Source organism: Dunckerocampus dactyliophorus, chromosome 2 (assembly GCF_027744805.1).
Source record: "Dunckerocampus dactyliophorus isolate RoL2022-P2 chromosome 2, RoL_Ddac_1.1, whole genome shotgun sequence".
In the NCBI taxonomy this organism is placed as follows: domain Eukaryota; kingdom Metazoa; phylum Chordata; class Actinopteri; order Syngnathiformes; family Syngnathidae; genus Dunckerocampus; species Dunckerocampus dactyliophorus.
The window spans coordinates 21480989-21503022 of record NC_072820.1 but is presented as its reverse complement, the minus strand read 5'-3'; the positions used below and the strand labels follow the sequence as shown (position 1 = coordinate 21503022).

The following is a 22034-nucleotide window of genomic DNA, read 5'->3' as shown; positions in this document are numbered from 1 at the left end:
TCTACTCTGATATTAGGGTACAGTTGTCCGTCGCCACTTAGTGGATTGAATTTCACGGCTTCACTGTATCACGTTTTTTCCAAAATATATTAATTCAATCATGCTGGTTGAATATGGGCTATTTTATGCATATTTATATGCATATTTAAGCAAATGTTACATATTTTTTGCCTAAATTAAGCATTTATAAGCATAAAATAGCTAAATGAACTAAAATAAAAATTCAAACAACACATTCAAAAACATTGACTTTGTATTCTACACTAGTGACTAGGTGTCAGTACTGTTACTGTCATGTTTGGTGAGGCTGGACTTGTTTTATTGCAGGTTTGAATTATCTAACAACAGGCACAATAATCACTAATAAAAATCTAGAATAAAAACATTCGCTACTGTTGTGGCCGTAACCCACGGCGAGCTGAAACTCAACTCTGAACCCCCAGCGTCACTTCCCCGTCCGTCACTCACTCTTCTCCCCAGGGAACACACTTATAACACACACAAGCACGAGTCTTATTTATGTCTTAAAGAGCTTATTTTCTCATATGTCTACTATATTGGGTAATAAGAGTGTAAAGGTGACTGTAGGTGTGTCAGTTCATGTCTAGAGGGCGGTAATAATGTTAAAAACCCTATTTATAAGGTCGTAAATTAGATTTCTGTGCTCTAATTATGAATATTCCATTTATAAATAGGGAATCCTACTTTGTGGAAATTCCCTTATCATGGTCGGGTGTGGAACCAATTAACCATGATATAAATGAAAATGTTGGATGATCCGTTTCTTAATTTGTTCTACTGTTGATAAAGGTAAAAAGGCAAAAATCTGACCCCAAATCAGTCAGAAGTTGCAGTTGATAATGTTCCAGTCCGGTCACACAGGGGGAGCAAGTGCACATTGCAAAGCTGTTGATGAAATAGCTTCAGCAGAAGACATGTCTGCATGGTGGACCCGGACTTGATGAGTTGTTGGACAGAGGTGTTAGCGACATAAACGGAACCGACTTAAGTGAGTTCTACTGGGCTGCAAATGGTCTCCAGGCTGGACTTTGGACACCCCCCCTGCATTAGATGCTTATTGAACTGCAGGTTTTAGTGAAAATGTAGTATATTTCCCTTTTTGTGTGATTTCTTCTGGGTAATTGATGTAATACTGTACTTCCACACATACAGTATGTGAAAACATTATTAAAAAGAGGTGTAGCCAAAAAGGTGGGCCAGTCCTATACGCTCTGTGGACGTCAGCTCGCTATTGACTCATCACTCTCTTGCAGCATTCCATTTCTCTCTTTGTCCGTCCCTGTGACAGCCCCCTGCTGTTTGTGTACATTGTGAGTTTGTACATTGTGAGTGTTCAGTCAGATAAAGACATACAGATAATCTGACAAGCACAGGAAGAGATGTAGAAAGAAGACTGGGGGAGTAGTAATGCATTTTGTAGCTTTATCAGACGTGCATGTCAGCCTGTGCAAATATTTATGCTTCTTGTATTGCCCTGTCAGCGTGTCTGTGGCGTGTCATGACACACTGCACTCATATGTGACATCTTTCCTCTCTGCCCCGCCCAGACGACGACCCCCTGCAGCCCGTCACTTCCGACGAGATGGTGTCGGTGGGCGGCACAGTCAAGCTGACCTGCCGGGTGGCCGAAAGCGACAACTCGTCCCTGCAGTGGTCCAACACGGCCCAGCAGACGCTATATTTCGGAGAGAAGAGAGGTGAGTGAAACACAACAAGAAAGGACTTTAGCAGGAAGTACCATTATTGCCTGGAGTAAGTTCAATGGCAATGCGATTACCAGGAGGCTCAAAGTTGCACTAAATAAAGTCGCTTTGGTGTAAAATTAATGTTTTTAACATATATTTTTTAACATATGTCTCTGGCTGGACCTGATAGATGGAGTTTGATAAAGTCCAAAAATGTGAAAGGAAAGGAAAGGAAGGAATTTCTCAGGGACCAAATGTTTAATTGTCCATTATGAATTATACAACATCACACAACAGACTTGATGCTGGGGAGCCAAGCGGTGCTACAGATGGAGGTCTCAGTGGGGCTGGCGGTGGGGAGGAAACACAACTGAAAACATTTCACAAAAAATTAAAGTAACACACAAACTAGCATTTTGCTCCTTATGGCACCATCCACCCCTCCATTTTCTTCCATTTATCTGGGTCTGTGTCGTGGGGGCGGCAGTCTCAGTCCAGACTTCTCGGTCTCTGGTTCCACCGGGAGGACACCAAGGCATTCCCAGACCAGCTGTGAGACATGATCTCTCCAGCGTGTCCTCGGTCTGCCCCTGGGCCTCCTCCTGGCTCGGCATGCCTGGAACACCTCAACAGGGAGGCGTCATGGAGGCATCGGGACTACTGTAGATGCTCTGAGGTCCTCCTGGATGACTGAGCTCCTCACCCTATCTCTTAGCGTGGGTCCACATGGAAATGCATTTGCTTGCCAAAGTCACGCTATTAGCATACCTGTCAACCTGCATTTGAATATAAGGGACATTTTCCGGAAAATAAGTGAACCTCCGCATTTACAGGAAACTATATAAACAGGAGAGCGACGGGAAAGATGGGCAAAATACATTGATTTAAAAACGGGAGGGTTGACAGGTATGGCTATGAAACTCCTCACAGTGTTTTAGCAGACACCTGAAGAAAGTCATTTAGGGAAAAATCCCATTGCACTACCTGGCTGCAACCAGCAGAGGTGCTGTTGTCTCAACCAGTTTGCTGTCTGACCACTTTTCATCTATTTGTTATTTTATATTTATTTATTTTTATTCCACCCTTTTTTGACGGTTAACTATTCCCACAGTTTTCAACCAATTTTAATCATTGATACATCAAAACGTCCGCTCGGGTGCGAACTCCAGAGCTGTAATTCAGGGTGCATGCAGCACAGGGCAGTAATGCTTGTTTAGAGCCAATATGTGCGTGAAGAAGAGATTCAGGAAGTGTTTCCAAGGTTTCCACATAGATTAAATCCCTACATAAATACAGAATACATGCTCATGTTACTTCTGACGCTGTACAATTGTAAATATTGAAGATGCACTGTTAAATACTGTAGTTGGGCTGCACTGTTCGATGTGGTGATGTGTGATTTGGTAGACCACTTAGATCCTTTGATCAGCTCCCCAAAACTGTGTGTTATTGTATTGGCTGCCTGCATGCTTGAATGATACACAAGCCTCTCGCGAGGTGGCAGCAGTGCTCAAACGAATCAACAGGCAACTTGTCCAACCCAGTCAAAGACGCTAGCATGCTAACCATTAGCATGTTAGCAGCACTGGCCTGCTAGGTGTTTGCATGTTAGCTTATCTGTTTTTTCAAAGATAAAAATATACATACACACTGTTTTCAGGTTAGAGCAGGGGTCGGGAACCTTTTTGGCTAAGAGAGCCATAAAAGCCACATATTTTAAAATGGATTTCCTTGAGAGCCATATAATATTTTTTAACATTGAGTACAAGTAAATGTGGGCATTTTTAAGGAGGACCTCTAAAGTTATTCTTTTTATTAACATTGTTACACTGAAGCAATCCAATAATAAATAAATTACTTCTTACCATTAATGCGACTTCTGGTGCTGCGTGCTTTTGCACCGTACTCCGTATCTTTTTCTTTTTCCAGAATTAGCGATCTGACTATTTGATTTAAGGAAGGGAAGTTCATGCGAATAGGCTACCGCGAATAGGCTACCGCATTATCCAGTGATAATCGAATTTTGGTGTTTGACCCGGAAAATATTGGAAGGACAGCTGGCACTGGCTCTGGCCACCCGCATTGTGGTAGAAAATGGATGGATGGACTAAAATGCATAACAAAGTTTTATATTTTGAGTGTTATTTTTAACACTGTGATTTCTGTAATGTACATTAAAAGGTCAGCGAACAAAAAAACAAAAATACATTTTTATCGTTTTAAGACATGTTTGAGAGCCAGATGCAGGCATCAAAAGAGCCACATCTGGCTCCCGAGCCATAGGTTCCCTACCCCTGGGTTAGAGTGTTAGCATGCTAGTTATGAGCTTGTTAGCATGTTAACATTAGCATGTTAGCAATTTTGTCATTTTGAAATGTATAAACGTATAGACAGAAAGTTGTTTCCGGAAAAGGTGATGATGACAAATTAAGGAAAAGGGGAGTGAAAGATGTGGACCGAATATCACACGAGAATCTAAAGTTAACAAAAATAGAGAAGGACACAAAACAAGACATGAGAACACACTGTAGATGACAACACATCCATCCATGCACACATTGGAATGGTTGCCAGCTGCAGTAAAGTGTGCTATATGAACAACTACACTACCAATAGCGCATTGCGGAAGGTAGTCAGACTGGCTAGAGTAAAAAAAAAAAAAAAAATTCAGTCACTTTAAACGTTATTTGCGGGCAGGACAAACAGTCAAAACTTCAGTGTTTCTATAAAATATCAGTGTACAGACAAGGCTTTGAGGATAGTGGCGGGACCTGCCTGTCTAAGGCTGAGAAGTTTTTATAGCAAGGGGCCAACTTTCTTGGAGAGGTGAGATAGAAAACGAGAAGTCCAGACGGAGCTTTTGAAGGCCGGCATGAGACAGAAATGAGAAAATGAGCCTCCTCTCCACAATGATTGGAGCCCTTCAAGGCTGGTCTTCACTTGGGAGACAGCTGAAAAGTGGAGTTGGACTTGAGATGAGCAGAGAAGAAATGGATGAGGCAGAAACTCCACCAGTGCACTTCTGGAATGTAGTGGAAAATAATCGAAGTGCCAAGTTAAAGCCAGAATCCAAGTCTGTAATTTTTAATGCAAAGCAAAAAAAGCAATATTTCCTTAAATTAGTTGCCGGGTCAGGTTTCCCCTGTGGTGTCGTGGTGGTGGGCTGTGTAGGAGGGTGGACTGCCACCGCTTTTTAAAAATTATGACAAATAAAAATTTTCAGCTGATGAGCTACTGCTACCTGTTGGAGACCCCTGTGATGGCATCACTATTTTAAAGCTGGACACACTACGTGCTTATGTTGTACAACTTACACACAACTAGTGTTTTGAAGACAAGCAATATGTATTAGAATGACAACAAGAGAGCAAGATTGTTAAGTGACACTTTAAAAAACAAAGTTAGCATGTATCCTGTGAACGTGACACCCACTCCCCGTGGGTCAAAAACGAGCTAACTAACTGCAGCCAGAGAGGAAGTCGAATGGGATTCAAACATGAGCGATCGCACACACTGGCATAGATAGGCTTAGACTGTGACAAGTGACTGTCGTCAATTGAGGAAACAATTTGCACGCTATTTTTCATTCTCTCAATAATAAGAAACAAAGTGAACGTCAACACAAGACGCGTCGCAAACATTTATCTGGTCGCACGTGGCAGACAGGCGATTCCAGTGCATGTTTATCAAAATAAAGCGCAGTGAAACATTTTTATGATATTTTAAATTGTTTTCAAACTAATTGTAGTCAATGTGTGCATATATGAAAGGTACATGTATCTATATAGCATATATATCCATTCATACAATATATTACTTAACATTTGTTTTCAAGTTTGAAAAAAAAAACGCTATTTTTTTTAATGTGTGACCGCCTTTATTTTGTCGTGGCGCTGCGCCACGATTAATTACATATAGCGAAAACCCTGCGGGTGCCTCGTCCACTTAAGGCATATAGACACCTCTTTTTTTCCACCTCAGGAAAAGAATGACTCTTGTTCATGGATATAATCTTTCACACAGTCATAAAGAGTTAACTTTTAAACTACTGTATGTTGCTTACTATAACAGCAGCACCCATCGAGAGACAACAGTGTTGAGTGTCACTGCATCTTGTAAAAGGTTCCCTGTGCAGTATTCAAGATGATCATGTATAAATACAAGAAATGAACCCCCCCCTTTGCAGTCATGGGGAAATACGTAGTCCGAGGTGAGGAAATGAGATCCGGTAGCAGGTGGAGGACGTGAACAGATGTTGACACAATGAAAAGGTGATCACGATGTCATTCATTTGCGCAGCTTTCATTTCGCTTACACTTCACGGCGGAGCAAACAAGGAAATGAGGACTTTGTAATTAGCTCTCATTACGACGCCTCGGGAGAGCAATTTATTATAGCGCACCTTTTCATGCATAATCATCTGTCAATCCTGAACGCATGCAACACGCATTATGCGCGACTCGTTTTTACTCGCATATAATCCCAGTCACGCTTTAACACAGCCACTTGTGCGAACGTGATTAAACTGCTTTATTAATGGATTTAATATATTTCTTGATGTATTTTGCCTGACATGTGGCCTCCTTATAACACGGCAAAAATGTTAACAAGCAACTGTCTACTGCAGCAACTGCAGGGAAACACCTGGACACCCTTCACAGGCAAATGAATGCTACCTACACGCTCGCTACGGCCCTTCATGGGCGATGCACCCTGTAGAGTGTTTTTTTTTTTTCTTTCTGTGCCGCTTTATTTGGACTGTTAGCACAGGACAGCTGGTACAAAATCTCAAGAACAACACAATTTGAGCAGCAAACAGCAATAAACCATCAAATCCTAATATCATCATCAAGTGAGACTGATACTGATACTGATACTTTTACATGTCACTGATCCAAAATGCCAAATAAATTGTCAGTCACAGACACGTCCCTAATAATGACTGCAACCAGCACAGGCGCTAGTGATTCAGTCTCAACTAGTTTGTGATCCAATGAAGGAACTACATGACATCAGCTATATAAGAAGCTGAGATTCGGCTGCCATGACATTTCCTCCAATATAACGCTAGCCTGAAAAACAAAAGTAGAGTTTATTTAATCCTACCTACTTTCCATGTCTCGACAGTTACTGATAGTCTGCTCACTTCCTGTTTTGAACATGTTCACATATTACAATTTTCCAGCAGGCACGGAAAAGGATAAAGAATGTCTTATAATAGATGGATAGCTTAATAAATAATGAAAGGCGACTACAGGACTAACACACAGACTATATGATAAAGGAGAAATTAATTAGGGCTGCCAAAGATTGCAATTTGTAATCAGATTAATCAGTTTATAAATTAATTAATCATGGTTAATCACCATTTGTAACAATGTCTGAAATATGCCTGTTTTAATTGTAATTGAACAGAATGATAAATGACAGACAGTATTAAATATATAGTAATTCCTCCTCCTTTATCGCAGTTAATTGGTTCCAGACCCGGCCGTGATAAGTGAATTTTTGCAAAGTAGGGTGAAGGGCGAGTCATGTTTGCGACTTGGAGATACATATATGGTGTTGGAAGTCAGCACTGTTGTTGATGTGTTAAGGTAGGAATACGGTTAAAAAAAGAGTGTCAGACTGTGTGACTCTGTGGGGACGCTACACTTGCCTCCGTCTGCCATCATCAGAGAGTGGTGTGGCCTGCCATGATGCGCATGCGTTAATTACGCAAAAAGATTATACGTAATTAATTGAATAAATAAGTTAGCGCTATTATTTTTGACAGTTCTAAAATGCTTGCATTCAGGTATCAATGATATCAGACACTTTCCTTCCCAACATTCCATATACCTTGTAAACCAATCCGTTCCATAATTTTGCTCCACATATTGAGATGCTTAAAGGTTTTAGTGTGGTGTGGGCATACAAATGTCTTATGTTCCCTGCGATCAAGGTGTGCTTGAATGAAAAAGATGGTCGGTACTTTTGTAGACGCCACAATATCATTAGCTACACTTGTCTCTTCACGTTCACACAAGCCTCGACTAACATGGTGCTCAGAGCATTGTCACAGAACACAAAGTGACGGGTGGCGTGTGTGCGAGTCACAGACACCGTGACACGTGAAGAAGGCGCAAGAAGCAAAAAAACAAAAACGATGAGCGACAAGTCACAGCGATTGCTGCCAACTCGACGGCGTGGTGCGGACACATCAGAGAGGGATGCCGCAAAGACGCAGGACGGCGATAAATAACCCATGACAGAATGATGGATGCTTTATTTTTTTTTTTTAGTTATTTGTTTTTTTTGCGTTTTAGAAAGCTTTGTTGCCACAAGAGCAAGCTTGTCACGCACATTTGAGACTAGGTTGGAGAGAGGTAAATAAAGACAGAAGAGGTCTTGGCTGTGATTGATCAAAGGAGTGATTAACACAAGAGGTAATAAATCTCCACCATATCCAACATTGTCATGTGGTCACATCAGTTCATGGACGGGAAGCTGACTTTTATCGCCATTCACACGCGGAAACTAATTGATGTCTACTTAATTAGCTTAGCGCCTGCTGAGCGACAGCCACCAAGGAAGAGCTGCACATTTCAAAGCCGCACTTATATTTAAATGAAAAAAATAGCAAATTGCTAAGAAAAGCAGCCTTTTTTTGCAATGGAGCAGAGCTAATGAAAATTCTGCAAACAGGAGCCGCCTCGTTAATGATAAAGCAAATCAGGAATTTAATTGTTGCAGGACACACAGCCCAGTCGTGTTCATTGACGCCGACGAAATGACGAATAATCCCGCTTTAATTTGGGCGTGAACATTTCCAAGAAGGAGCCATGAACGCTGAACGGCTCTGCTATAGCTGTAGCCGGTGTTGATATATTTTAAGTCCTTAATTCTTGATCATTTATTTTAAGACCCTTTTAAGGACCCAGCGATAGCCTTGAGGGAATGCGCGGGAGTGGAGTGCCACTAATAGAAGAGATTAGAGCGGCAAGGAAGGCTCAGAAACAGATGGTTTTTTTTCCAGCGCATTAATGCCAAACTGCGAGGAGACGGAGACAATGAGACAGAAAAATGAACATGAGGGGCATTAAGACGCACAAACAAGACGACAAACAATTCCAACTCGTCCAAAAGTGTTATTTGCTGGGTTGCACTTTGAGGTTGTTTATGCCAAAGATAAGATAGCTGCAATTATTGGAGAAATTATCAGGAGATGACTGGGGGCACTGTATTGACATTTTCATGTTTTATTAAAGGAGTGAGTGTTTTATTAAACTACAACAGGAAGGCTGTGTTTACCCAAAGATAAAATGTCTGAATGTCATTTCAGAGTATTTGCCTTATTGGTTCTCACTTTCCAGGAAATCAAATGAAAAGTTTAAAACTCCAATTATGCTTATAACATAATGATAGCATCAACACACTCCACAGACATGGCGGACTTAAAACACGATATTCAGCCAAAGTTCATTTTATTAACTTGCTAATCCGGACAAAGACGACATTGCTGTATTTTCTTCAACCGAGCCATTTGGAAAACACTGCGTCGTATGTCGAGTGTGACGTTTTGCGATATACAATACAGCTGGCCCTCGTTTATCGTGGTTAATCGGTTACAGACCCGATCGTGATAAGTGAATTTCCATCAAGTAGGATTTTTTATTTATAAGTAAAATATTTTTGCAGGTAGAGCTTAGAAAACCCGTTTACGACCTTCTAAATACGTTTTTTTTTACATTATTAGAGCCCTGTAAACATGAAATAACACACCTATAGTCACCTTTACACTTGTGTTACCCAATATAGTAGATATAATAAGAAAAAATAAGACATAAATAACAAAAATAAGACACACACACACACACACACACACACACACACACACATCAGTGTTGCCAGGTGTGCTTATTATAAGCGACTTTTGGCTTGTTTTGTTGTGAATTTGTTCCCTGCTGTTTTGGGCTTGATTTCAGAGAGCTAGTCCTTGTTTCTCTCTCGAGACCTGACAACACTGACACACATACCCCTAGCGTATGATTTGTTTCATTTGATAAGCTTACTTCTCACTATACTTACATACTTGTACATTATAATTACACACACACACACAGTCCCTACACACAACCACTAACCTGAGAAAACACTGCAACTTGTTCAATGATTATGCTCTGCCGGCTCGCTCATTTCCCTCCTGATGCTCACCTCTGATTTTGGATCAACATTTGCAATAAAAGTGACCTGTAATTATTAGATTAGAGTCAGCTCCAGAACTCTCTCCTTCTCTTTTTAATTGCCATTGTTCTCTTGTGATTTTTATGCGTTATTATTACATCATCATAAATTGCTACCAACGATTAAGATGTGTTTTTCGCAGCAAAAAGGCCCCTTTTTGTGAGAAAATAAAAAAGCGTTTAACCAAAAATCTGCAAATTTGTGGTGTCGTGAATTATGAATACGACTTTAATGACGTGCTCTGAAAAACACTCATGCTCAGGTACACACTAGATGGGAAAAAAAACCCATGAAAACACAGGACTGTACTGTATTTTCCGATTAATTTTAAGTTTATTCAACAATGTGGCAATAAATATGTCTGCTTTTCATAAATGATTGTTGATTACTTTTTTGTATCAACCAGGAGCAGAGTTTTCACCTATAAGCATTGTAGGAAAAGACATTAAGTACAATCTTTAAGTTATTCTGTGAAACAGGAACACAATGGCAAATGCAGATGAGTTGTTTGTTGATGCAAAACTGCAGTATAAAGGTCACATTCCATCCTCATGCAAATTCACTCGTTTGCTAACAAACACGTTGCAGTGTGGAGACAAACTGTTTTGCTTGATTTAAAAAAGTCCCTATTCAGCTCAGAACTGGGTAGTTTCGAACAAAAGTAGATTTAGTTTGCACAACACTTCAACACTTTAACCCAGGACCACATGGTGTATATTTAAAGATGTGTTACTATATTATTATGTCAAGTGTCATGCACACACACAGTTTCTTGAGAGTTTTGTTGAGATTCTATGTATAGTCCTATTTATTTTTTCATGTGCGGTTGCCCGGGCTGTCAGCAGGCATCAAACCTGCGATGTGTCTCAGTGCAGTTTAACGAGCTAATGGCTCCCTGGCGCTTTACAAACCATCGTGGACGAGGAAGCTCTCACCTAGTGGGAGGAGAGAGGCAGAAGGTGGGCACTAAGTGTGCTCCGCTTGTAAATCACTTCATTAAATATGCGTCCTACGGTTTGGAGAAGCTTTGGCCACTTACAGCGTGAAGCATCCTTGAGTGAAACATGGACAAATTGACGCATTGAAATGCGAGAGGGAAAAAGAAACATGCATTGATCCACATTGCATCAGTTCTTGTAGCTCTCTGGAGAGTGTATTAGCAAACGCCGATAAAAACAAAGACTTTGAAAGCGACAACATAAAGAAGACTTTTTCCATTGTGTGTGTGTGTGTGTGTGTGTGTGTGTGTGTTCATGAGCACCGCTCTTTCTTCAAGTATCTTTAAAAAGAAGACACAGTTGAAAGAAAGACAAGAGTAAGAAGAGACAAGACACTTCAAAGTTTGAAAAAAGCCCATTTATTTTTAAGGTTAACTAAGCCTGCACAAATTTGTCACTATGGGATTCACTAATTGGCCTTTTCACTCTCAGACACGCACAACACAATCAATATGATAGCACTTCTTTTATTATAACAACAGGTTTGGTCTCACTCTGCGGCACTTTGTCATAACATTTCAGTCTGTAGATGGATGGATAGATTCATATATGGATAGATGACTAGAAGGATAACTAGATGGAAAGACTGATAGATGGATATATGCACGGATGACTAGATGGATAGATACATGGACTGACAACTACACTGATAGAGAGATTGATAGATGGATGAATGACTAGATGGATAAATAGATGGATGGATGACTAAATTGATGATCTGAGGGATAGGTAGATTGATGGATGAATCACTAGATTCATAACTAGACAGATTGTTAGATTGGTTAGTAGGTGTTGGGATGGATGGATGATGAGATGATAGATACATTGATGGATGGATGACTAGATGGATAGACAGACTGACAGAAGGATGGATGATTAGATGTATGGAACAGATGGATAGATTGGCAGATAGGTGGATGGATGGAAAAATGACTAGCTGGATGGACAGATATGCACATATATGCAGGAATGGATTGATAAATGGATGGATAGATGCATGTAGTTAGCCAATGGGTGAAGAAAAGCAATGGTGATAATATAAAAGTTATATTTAAATACAGTGACTGGTATTTAATGATTCTAAATATAATAATAATACATGTTGGCCTCACAGTCAGGAGATCGTGTATTCATGTCTGTGTTGGAAAATCTCTGTGTGGAGTTTGCATGTTCTCCCCGTGTATGCGTAGGTTCTCTCCGGGTACTCCGACTTCCTCCCACATTCCAAAAATACTGTATGCATGCTAGGTGAATTGACTCTAGGAGACTATGGGGGTATTCTGCAAAAGTGGCTCATCCAACCCGGGCTTTGTGCTCAAGATGCAGCTCAACAAAGCCTAAATTCCCCAAACAGAACTAAACGGTACTGCAATGGTGGTTATCAGCTAAGTTTGTCAAGTCTGGTTCCCAGCTTTGTTCTCAGTGCGCGTTCAAATGAAAGGTGGCATTTGACATCATATTAGTCTATTGTCGCCGCCAAGAGAGCGAGAGAGGACTGCTGACAGAAGTATTTTTAGTTGTCAATGCTCAACATCAACTTTGACATTTTAACACTTATCTTGTTGTTGTATCTCGTTGTGACCACTAAATGGCAGTGTTGACGTGTTTTGTGGCTACCTTTTGAATTTTTTTCTTCCAATTTTTTCCTTATTATAAACACATGTTTTCTTCCAGTTGATTGATGCCTCAGAGTGCTAATTCCTCCTGTCCCGTTGCAGTGGCTTGAGGCGTTGTGAGTGACGCTGAGACTAGCGGCTAACGAGGCATCGTGGTACACCACCAGATAAATGTAGTCTTTTGTGTTAGCTGCTGCAATAACAATACCGCTGTAGCTTGGTTAATATACAGGTCTGTTATGTAAATGGAACACTGTTCTGTTTTTTTTTAGGGTTTTTTGTTATGGCTTTAGGTACCAAAATAAGTACCTCCCATGACGTATATTGTTAGCTGGCTCACACAAACTCGTTTTCTCTCGTTAGAACGCACAGAATAGGGAAAGAAATATGTGTTCATGTTTCACATAAGGATTGTGAATGATGGGCAAAATTCCCCCCACAAAGTGCAGTTTTCCTTTAACTTCGTTTAACTGCCTAAAGCACGTTTATTTAACCAAACAGATAGAAAAGTAGCTCCAGAAGAGCATGGAGTTCCTAGACTCAGAAGCGTCTCTCAGAAGTTGAATAAAAACTTAAATAACTCCCTGAAATGTTTCCACAGTAAATAAAGTAACATTTATATATAACTTATCTTTGCTTTAAGTTCAAACACAACAAAAGGTACAGGGAGTTAACAAGCTCAGCAGCAACTCTTGTAAAGTGAAATAAAAACTTATATAATAGCTCCCTGAATATTTTTCAGCCTTCATCTTAGCGTACTTCCCTGCAACAAAACAAGACTGAACTGAATTTCTTACTCTCTCTCACAATCACACACTCACAGGCTTCTACAGTCACAGACTGTTTGCACATTGATATTACCAACAGCATTGTTTCAAGTGATTCACAGACATATCGGGAAGCACTACAAGCTAGCAAAGCTACCGCTTGTGTTTACTCCGCTCTTAACGTTACGTTACTGTAGTAGTCGTGAGCTGTAGACTTTTTTGTGTGATTTTCACACAAACACACACTATTCTCCACATTACATACATTCTTCCCATTGCTAATACATAGTCTGCTGAGCCTTTAGACAGAGCTAGACCAGCAAACTAATGTTATGGTACACTAACCAGCCTCCATCTTGGCGTGCTTCCCTCCAATAAAACCAGTGAATTGAGTTTTTTACGCGCTCTCTCTCAATCACACACATGCTTTTACGATCACGGACTGTTTGACTGTCGTCATTATCAGCAGCCTTCTTTCAAGTAATTCACAGACATGTCAGGAGGTACTACGAGCTAGCAGAGTTACTGCTAATGTTCACTCCGCTCCTACGTTATTCTGCTGCTCACTGTGACGTTAGGAGTAGTTGTGAGATGTAGAGCACAGGGATGTTCATTACAATTTTGAGAGAGTTTTCTGCGTTTACCTTGACATGTGTCTTTGCTCTCAGGATGTTCTGCACTCGAGAAAACGTCCCCCTCAGCCGTGTGTGTGTGTGATGACAGTGTCCGCTTCAGATTGGCTTTGCCACTAACGCATGCTGTGGCTTACTTAACCAATCAGATGGTCCCGTGAGTAGAGCAACGCTGGAGACAGAAGTCGCAGCCGGCAGGAGAGAGAGAGAGGCACAGCTGAGCCGATATAACCCAGTTTTAAATTGATTTCTAGGCATCGGCCCGTCGGATTTAAATAAAGGCAGATACGTCAAACTTCCAAATATCGGCCCCGATTATCAGCCTGGCCGATTATCTATCGACCACTAGTTTTTTGTCTATATGTGCCCTGCAATTGGCAGCCTAGGTGTACCACGCCTCTTGCCCGAAAAGAGCAGCATACATGCGACCCTATTGAGGACAAAGAGTACAGAAAATGGATGGATGGATGGATGGATGGATGATAATATACATTTAGAAACAACCACCCCTGCCAAAATGTAGTTAAAAAAGCATTTTGATTTGTTTTGATTTGTATTAGTCTAGTTAAATCTCTGCTGCTGACGTCAACAATTCAAAATCTATCAATCTCGTTCTTTAAAGTCTTATTTTTAATTTGATGACACCTCAGTAATTACCAGGATGTTTCAAAATGAGGACAAAGTTGGAATTGTCCAAGAATTAAGCCGTAATGTTATTTTTAGGATGTCAGACATAGGCAAGAAGTGGCTTTTAACACGTTAGCTCATCAGAAGCCCGAAAAAAAGTCATATCTGGAAAAGACACAATAGCAGCAAATACTGTAGGTGGTGAAGACATGAATTTAACAGTTGAATAGAAAAACAAACGATAAACAAACAAAAAAAAACTTATATCAATCCAAAACAATCGCTTTCTATCCTGTCTCCTGTCTTTTTCTGACAATTGTCACTCTTTCCGCAAATGTCTGACTTAAAAGGGACAAAACCCCCCAAAAAAATCAAACAATGAAATACTAAGACATACATGTTTTTGTGTAAAAAATATGTTTAAACAGTTTATGTCTAACTGTTTTAAGCGCCAAAAACTATTCTACTTGTATTTTTACACAATACTTACATATCATTGAATAGTGACATCCGTTACGATGATTGATTTATTTATTAAATAAAAGTAAGAATAATGACACTTTCTTACCATACCTTTCCTTTAACTACAGTTTAAAAAAACAACAACAAAAAAACCAAAACTACAGTTTCCGGAAAATAAAGGAATTTCCCTGCGTGTCTGCCCAGTGCCAATGTGCCGCACCATTGTCCTTGCAGACTGCTGTTGCTCAAGCATGGGTACCGTTTTTTTCTTGGTGAAAGTTAAAGTACTAGAAATCTTTGCAAATGGGAGGGTGACAGTGTTTCCTGTGAAAAACGGGACGGTTACCAGGTATGTTTCTTACTTGCTTTAGCATCCACATCGTCATGCCCTCTACGTGTAATCTGGTCCCGGTCGGTCAGCGTTACACGCCAGGAACGCCCACTTGGCTTTGCAGTGGTGTAAACACGACGTGGCACGTTGCCACGAGCCCACGCACTCTACCTACAATGTCTGCCTTCCAACTTGTGAGTGGCATCGATGGCAGCTCGTTTCCACTTCTCTGCACCTCCGGCAAAGTTTGCCTCGTCGTCACATCTTTCATTGATTATGCACACAGCACTTCTGAAATGATTATTTTTAATTCCATCTGAATGTGGGGGAAGTGGGACAAGAGGATTAAGAAAGAGAGAGCGAGAAAGGTGGCGGTCTAACAAGTGTTTCATGGTCGCCGCACTGATCCCGGATCAATTGGCAGCCTTTGATGAGAGGCAGTGGTTTGATCAAGAGGAGCCTGTGGTCACTGAACCCATATCAGCTCCGTGATGGGAGGAATGATAAGGGAGCAGGAGAAGATGAACAGATTCGAACATGTTCATCATCCACATCGTCTAAAAGGAATTGCTAGGAAGTGGAGGTTTTTTAATCTTCCCCTGCTAAGAAAAATCTAATTACACCCAAAACTCTCACCAAGTATATTTGGCAAGGTTTGCAGGTTTGCGCTCAAGTTGAAGTGTGAAAATATTTGTCTGTAGTGGATGCGTTTCTTTGCTTCACTAACACTTCCTGCTCTCCTTCCTCATGGAGAGCAAATAGAGAGTTCTAGAATGAAGGCAAATAAGGCAGAGGAGGAAAGGGAATATATGGATGTGCTGAAACGACATCAGATACTCCTCTTCCTGCAGGCTTCCACCTCAAAGAGCATGGCAGAGATGGAGGAGACGTACACTGACAATTACACCTCCAGTTTTTACATCCTGTAGGTCATCTAATAACAAACGCACAGAATTGTTAGGATTCTGTATAATTAATGTATAATAATTTTTGTAGAATGAAAAAACGGTGACTTTTGTCTAGTGGTATCACAAGATCTCGCGTCACAAGATCTCGCAAGATTAAAATGTGACAAGATTTCTTGTTCAGAAAAAAAATCGTCTCGTGGACACTGGGCCTGGGATGATAATAATTAATTAATCACACAATAAATAAAAATGAACTGGATAATTTCAATATATTGCCATGTGAATGCCTCCAAACAGGCAGGAGGAAGAGGATTCACTGTGCATTGGTTTCAGCACCTTGGAGCGTTTGTGCCATAGAACAACGGCATGAAAGGTCAGTCATACTGTCTCTTTGTCTCGATGGGTAGAGGCGGGGCCGCTAGCATATACACAGAGTGCAGAAGAGTGTACTAGAAATGAAATTAGTAGATTACGATATATTGTCATATTTAAAAAAAAAAAACTTTCATTGTAATTTTCTTAAAAGTAATGTTAAAATCTCATTTCATCCTGTTTTCATAGACCCAATCTCATGTATCGTCTCGTTTCATGATCTGAGTGTTGTGACACCCCTGCTTTTGACACACAGAAGTTTTATCTTCAGATCAAACCTGATTGTTACTCTGTCAGTAAGGTTGGGTATCATTTACATATTATCCGATACCAGTACCAAATCGATACTTCTGAAACAGTTCTGGTTCTTAAATGGTACTTTATAAAAGGAAAACAAAAGTTTGTCCAAAATCAATGCCTTTTTCTTTTTACGGAATTTGATGACATGCAAGTTGAACAGAATAGCCATTTGAATACTTCAGTAATATCAATAAAATTCTAACTAAGAAATTCACCAATATGAAATAAAGTGCTGTGTAAGTGCATACATTCCACACAATTCGAGCAGAAAGTGATAATTGATACACCATTTTGACGGATAATGAGGCAGTGGTGTATTGTGTGTTGGTGTGAAAAGCGACAGAGAACTGTGTGAGTTGGAATTGAGCATTGCTGTTGGCCTGTTAAGGTCAGCAATAAAGGTTAAAAGGTCAACTCAGTGTCCAGCGCAGCTCTTAAAGAAAAACTGCACTTTTTATGAAATTTTGCCTGTCATCCACAATCCTTATGTGAAACATGAACACACGTCTTTCCCTTTTCTGTGTGTTCTAAGGAGAGAAAAACGGCTAGCATGAGGGAGCTAACAATGCACGCAATGGGACACACCTATTTTGACTATAAAGCTCTTTAAAAAAAAAAACGCCAACAATAACTGATGTGCATATTAACCAAGCTACCGCAACATTGTTGTTGTAGGAGCTAACGCAGAACTACTATTCTGACGTAGTGACACAGTGCTTCACTCACAACGCCTCATGCCACTACTGAGAGGTAACGGGCCCACTCCAAACCAATACAGTAGGACACTAACCTGTACTGACTGGGAAACAAGAACAAGCATATGAACAACTACGAATAGACATATAAATTATCTGTAAAGCATTAGCCCACATTCAATGTTTTGTTTGTACACAGCTAGATCGACTGTGTATATAACTGTGATATCAAGCACTATGTGCGCCATGTGTCAGAATCAATATCATAGTGACTTACTCGATGGTCAGTTGTCCATCTGGTCCAGCCGGCCTGGAGCAGCCTATTTGGAAAAAGTTTCTACCTTTGCAGGGTTTGTTAATGCTAACAATTCTTGGTTTGTGGTGATGCAGTCTCTTGGAGCAATGTTCTCCTTGCCATACACACAAAGCCTTTCCGTCGATGATAACACTGTGTGCCACTCAGTGCAGAAGAAACACTCGATTTCTGTCGGCATGCCTTGGCAAGCTCCACATTGCCCACTCAGCTTCTTAATAATTTCCGGTGTATAAGCCGCACACACTAAATTTAGAGGAAACCCCAAATTTGTTCTTATATAAGCCGCAAGGGTGTATAACTCACACATGTGCACGTCATAAAGTAGCTTATTGTGGCGCGCATGAGTCCGTGAGGACCAGTCAACTCTTTATTTGACAATCATGAGCTATGAATAAACTCACAACGAGCTCGTCAACCCATTGGAAATTAGGTTAATACTCATTATAACAGTCTGACTCACGGTGTTATCTTACAAACAACATCAATGGCAGTAGTCCTACACTCTATGTTCGCAAAGTGGCGTACGCCAATTGTCATTGGGGATACGTGAATAGAAATTACAAACAGCACATAACACTCACAATTACGAGCGCACCTGAACGCCACATAGCACAGCGCGCACCGTCATTGCTGAAAGAAGGAAGAAGACACGGCATGAAGTTCTTCATTGCTCTGTGTGAATTATATGACTAAGTAAGTAAGTTTGATGATTATGTTGTGTATTAAGAGTATTTAATATTGAAGGTTTAACTTATATTAATAATATTGATGTGTTTCAATCCCTGCACTGTGAAAACGTTAGCTTTATCGCTGCTTGTCCATCCATCCATCCATTTTCTATACCGCTTCATCCTCATTAGGGTCGCGGGGGCATGCTGGAGCCTATCCCAGCTGACTTCGGGCGACAGGCGGGGTACACCCTGGACTGGTCGCCAGCCAATCGCAGGGCACATATAGACAAACAACCATTTACACTCACATTCATACCTATGGGCAATTTAGAGTCGCCAATTAACCTCACCTGCATGTTTTTGGAATGTGGGAGGAAGCCGGAGTACCCGGAGAAAACCCACGCGCACACGGGGAGAACATGCAAACTCCACACAGAAATGCCCAGGGGAGAATCGAACCCAGGTCTTCCCGATCTCCAAGCTGTTACTGTGTTGGCCAACGTGCTAACCACTAGACCACCGTGCGGCTTCGCTGCTTGTCCGGTATGTAATTTTGTACAAGTGAAACTCATGTTCAACCCATTCAAAGGGAACGAGCCCAACATCCGGCTGAAATAAAAGATATGTAGGACGAATACGTGGATACTTTATTCATCTCCAATAGAATCCGATATGTAGGACGAATACGTGGATACTTTATTCATCTCCAATAGAATCCATTTCCATCCATCCATTCATCTTCTATGCCGCTAATCCTCACATCCAATGCTTTAACTTGAAAGCGGCGTCATACCCATATCTTCATGTGTTTTGCATGATGGAAGCTTGTCACTGTGAATGTGCACAACGCGGCTGCATTTCGGTACAGCAGGTGGCGGTATGCATCTAAACGTAGAGTCCCTCCATATACAGGTAGAGAGTTGCGACATGACGAGTCGAAAAAAATACGGTCACATGACTCGTGGAGCCATCTTGGGGCCAAATTCGCGTTTGCGTTCGCCTTTTCTTTACAGTATTCTTGGCCGTATTCTTGTTTATTCCCCAAAAATGCCGCGTTGTTGTGCATTTGGATGCACAAATAGACATGACAAGGGTTTCAAGCTTTACAGATTCCCTTCAGATGTCAACAGACGGACAATTTGGGAAAATAAAATCAACCGTTTGGGCTGGTAGCCGAACTCGTCTTCAAAGCTGTGCGAGGTCGGCTCCGTATATGTTTTTTTTTTTATGTCACAATGTTTTAAAAAATTGACAGAGCCACCTGGGGCTATGTTACCAAGTTTAAGGCATCTCTTGATGAGCTTGGCACGTTTTGGAGAGAGTGTGTTTACCTAAATATTGTGTTCTACTTAATTGTTTTGATATAAGAAAGTAGCCTAAACGTAAAATATACTATTAAAAAAACGAAACAATAAGGCAGTCATGGATGCTTGGAGTTAAGAATGATCCTTGTGTAAATCACCTCTGGTTGCAAATAAAATAATCCACGATCTCGAGCAAACTTATAAAACTGCATTCATTTTGAAATCTGTTGGCATTGAATGTATCGTGAAATTCTGCTTTTTATTCCATTAACAGTTGAAATCAAATGTTTAAGTTCAGATGCAACTGTTCCATATTCAACAGAATTCTTTTTTTTTTTTTTAATGTAGACTGAATTTGCTAATTTAATAAGCAGTTGGCAAAGCATTCATGCATGATGTCCATAACAGTTCAACAATGTTTTCATTCATGCAGTCAAGTCAGTCAAATTATACCATATTACAAATTGGAAAATATAGGTCTATAAATAATTATAAAACAGCCATTTTGCATGCGTCCCTTTGTGCAGAGACATTGCAATTTACATGCATTGTCGTACTGTGCACGCAAGCCGCTCGCTTGAATTTGCCCCAACATGGCGGCGTAATCTCAGTTGTCGTAACTCTCTATATGAAGGGACTCTACCTAAACGTTGGTTGCGACCCGCCATAAACGCCATAAGGAAGAACGTCAGCGGATATGACGTGTGCGCCTGTGGAGCTATGTACATTGTGTAAGGTTTACGTAGGGTCACTTGTAAAATTGAGATGGATAGTTACTTTATTCATCTCCAAGAGAACAATGCTGCATTTTATGTTTTGTTTTATATATTATTTGTACAGTATATTTAATCTACCTGTATTTCTGTTTAATTACGTAAGCGGATATGACGTGTACGTCTGTGGCACTACATATGTTACCGTATGTAAGGTTTACATAGGGTCATTTGTGAAATAGCTGGATATTACCCATTACCTATTTCTGCGGGATTTATCCTCTGGACTTCATAAGAACCACGGTACAGTGGCACCTTTGTGGCCGCCTTTGAGTCATCATAGCCCGTGGATCCCTGTGTGGATTCTCTTGCATCCGGGTACGTCTCCGCCTTAAATGTTTTTTCCTTTTGTTTTCATTCATCATAACAGGCTTTGCAATCTTGGTGGTATATTTACGGTGTTTATTGAACAATTCCAAATCCAACAACATCTTACATTTGGTTATAGTATAAACTGTGATTGATGTTGCTCACTCAAGTGTGTGCAATGACAGCAACAAGGTTAGCAAAAGCCGAGAATGGTGAGCTCTCGGCATATTTTGGTTGTTTCCTGAACTTTTTTTTTTGCCCTAATGAAGGACTATTTTAGTAATAGCATTTTCCGAATTACGATTAGTAGTAGTTTTGAAGTGTAGTATAGGAGATGTCACGAGATTAGGACACGACCACACCAAACACCATGGGAATTGTAGTTTTTAGCCACATATTAGCCGCACCGGTGTATACCCTGGTTTGAGAAACGTTTGACAAAAATGTAGTGGTCTATACACCAAAAATTTACGGTACTCTAAATGCTCTAATCAGGCCGCACGGTGGATGAATGTTTATCATGTTGGCCAAACAGTCAGGAGATTGGGAAGACCTGCGTTCGAATCTCCGCTTGGGCATCTGTGTGGAGTTTGTATGTTATCCCCGTGCGTGCGTGTGTTTTCTCTGGGTACTCCGGTTTCCTCCCACATTCCAAAAACGACTCGTGTGAATGGTTGTTTGTCTATATGTGCCCTGCGATTGGCTGGCAACCAGTCCCCGCCTCTCGCCCGAAGTCAGCTGGGATAGGCTCCAGCATACCCCCGTGACCCTAATTACAGTAAGCGGCATCGAAAACAGATGGATGAATAATGTGGGAGGAAACCGGAGTACCCGGAGAAAACCCACGCACGCACGGGGAGAACATGCAAACTCCACACAGAAAATGCCCAGCGGAGAATCAACCTAGGTCTTTCCGATCTCCAGGCTGTTACTGTGTTGGCCAACATGCTAACCACTAGACCACCGTGCGGCCCTAGCTCATGACTAGCCTCTGTCAAATAAAGAGCTCATGGACTCGTGC

At 40.8% G+C, this 22034-nt stretch overlaps 1 protein-coding gene across 4 annotated transcripts in view; it reads left to right on the top strand.

Annotated features, from left to right (window-relative positions):
* Positions 1-22034, top strand: part of cadm3 (cell adhesion molecule 3) — a 131648-nt gene that overhangs the window by 54445 nt on the left and 55169 nt on the right. For all 4 annotated transcript variants that reach the window (XM_054769106.1, XM_054769105.1, XM_054769107.1 and 1 more), the window contains exon 3: positions 1569-1718. In XM_054769106.1, coding sequence (XP_054625081.1) covers positions 1569-1718 — 150 coding nt within the window. The remainder of the gene's footprint in view (positions 1-1568; positions 1719-22034) is intronic.